A 2,042-nucleotide genomic window follows, 5' to 3' on the forward strand; every position below is an offset into this window, starting at 1 on the left:
TCAAAGCTCTCACTTGTGACGGGAACAAATGGGAGGGATTATACAAACCTAGACCCTATAACTCTGCGTTTTTCTTTCCCTGCACTCAGTGCAGACTCACACCAGACTCAGCATGGCTTAAAGATCATCCTGGGACTCCTTTTTTTTGTTAAACACTGTCCCTTTGTGCTCTTGGTGCAGCTCCTGACACTGACAGACAGCGGGGGCTTTGTTTTATGGCTACAGAGCTCAAGAAAAGGCAAAAAAAAAATAAAAAAAAATGACCTGGACCACATTTCTCTGCTCCCTCCTGCCCTACCCTATGGAAAATTCAGGGCCTAATCACCTGGAAAATCTTGGAAACGTCTTCCGAGTTGCGCTGCTGCGCGACATCGCACAGCTTGGCCGTGATATCGATTCGGCGGCAGATGTCCATGTCCACCTTCATGGCCTTTTCTTGGATCTTTGTGTCCAGGTCTGTCATGGGCTGCAGGAAGGACAGCAGGGATTATCTTCTGTTATTACACAGTTCAGGCAAGAGGAGACAGCCCGCAGTATCTCTGGAACCCCGGGCCTCACCGCTGGTTAAACGTCGTGCCCTGGCCTCGGGCACGGCTCCGCAAATTCCAACAAAGTTCCGACTCAGAGGGGGGAAGAAAATTCCTCTACCCACCCCAAAAATGCTCAGGGAACCTCCAGGAACGGGACAATGGAATGGCCAGAGAAGCTGAGGCTGCCCTGGGAGCACTCGAGGCTGAGGTGGGACTGGATTGTCCCTTCCATCCCAAACCATTCTGGGATTCCATAAAAAACACTTTAAAAAATGTAAAACACCCCCAATTCTGGGCTGTGCAGAGAATGAAATGGAAATTCTGGCCAGGATTTAACACTTCCCCTCTTTCCAGACACAAAAGCTGCTGTTAAAGCAGAATCCAAACCAGAATCCAGAGCGTGGAACCGGCAAATGGTGGCTGGATCCAAAGAGATCCATGAAAACCTTGGCACTGACCTGGCCTCCAGCCCAGCAAAAGTTCTACATCAAAATTCCTGTGTGGAAATCCCTGCCTTGTAGTAATTCTAATTTCTAACTCACTCAGAACTTCTAACAAAGGAAAAAACATTAAAAAACACCCCCCAAAGCATAAATATTCAAATTTTCCATCCTAGTCTTGCTCTCCTGGACAGTCCCAGTCCGGAGCAATGCTTCCACCTGGGACACAAAGATGGAAAAACCCTTTGTAGATCAATTTTAAACATCAAAATCCCTTTCTAAGAGGAAAGCTTTGGGCTTTTTCTTGGTTTGGTTTGCTTTTTCCCTACTTTTTCTTGGTTTAAATTTTTACACAGAGTTTCCTCCAGCCCCTGGGAGCCACATCTGGAGATTTGAACTTTTAGTTTTAAATTTTTACACAATTTTACACAGTTTTTAATTTTTACAGAGAGTATTTTCCAGCCCCTGTGAGCCACATCTGGAGATTTGAGCTTTTAGTTTTAATTTTTTACATAATTTTACAGTTTTTAATTATTACACAGAGTCTTTTCCGGTCCCTGTGAACCAAATCTGGAGATTTAAGGTTTTTTGGTTTAAATTTTTACACAGAGTTTTCTCCAGCCCCTGTGAACCACATCTGGAGATTTGAACTTTTAATTTTAAATTTTTACACAATTTTACACAGTTTTTAATTTTTACACAGAGTTTTTTCCAGCCCCTGTGAACCACCTTTAGAGATTTATATTTTCCAAACACCCTGAGCAAAATAAACCTCTCTCAACTCTGCCCCACTCGACACAACCTCACCCCCAGGACCTCTGATGTTTATCTGCAGGAAGAAAAGAGCCACGAGCCAACATCCTGCACTTCTCCATTCCAAAATTGACTATTTTCCTCCCAAAATTGACTATTTGCCTCCCAAAATTGACTATTTGCCTCCCAAAATTGATTATTTTCCCAGTCAGCCTCCAAACAAACACTCCCAGGGCTTTCCTGGGCATCCTTCAAATCCTGCAGAGCACTTTCCCTGAGCCTTATCTTTGGTTCTCCTGGTTTATCTTTGGTTCTCCTG

General features: G+C 44.1%; 1 protein-coding gene across 1 annotated transcript in view; it reads right to left on the reverse strand.

The window, feature by feature from the left end:
• The window catches only part of IFFO2 (intermediate filament family orphan 2), a gene marked incomplete at its 5' end in the record, with an annotated part of 36,332 nt that overhangs the window by 13,864 nt on the left and 20,426 nt on the right, over positions 1–2,042 (reverse strand). The window contains one exon of the mRNA XM_015648012.1: positions 326–487. Within this exon, the coding sequence (XP_015503498.1) occupies positions 326–487 (162 nt within the window). The remainder of the gene's footprint in view (positions 1–325; positions 488–2,042) is intronic.

The sequence above is a fragment of the Parus major genome, chromosome 21 (genome assembly GCF_001522545.3).
Source record: "Parus major isolate Abel chromosome 21, Parus_major1.1, whole genome shotgun sequence".
NCBI classification, from domain to species: Eukaryota; Metazoa; Chordata; class Aves; order Passeriformes; family Paridae; genus Parus; species Parus major.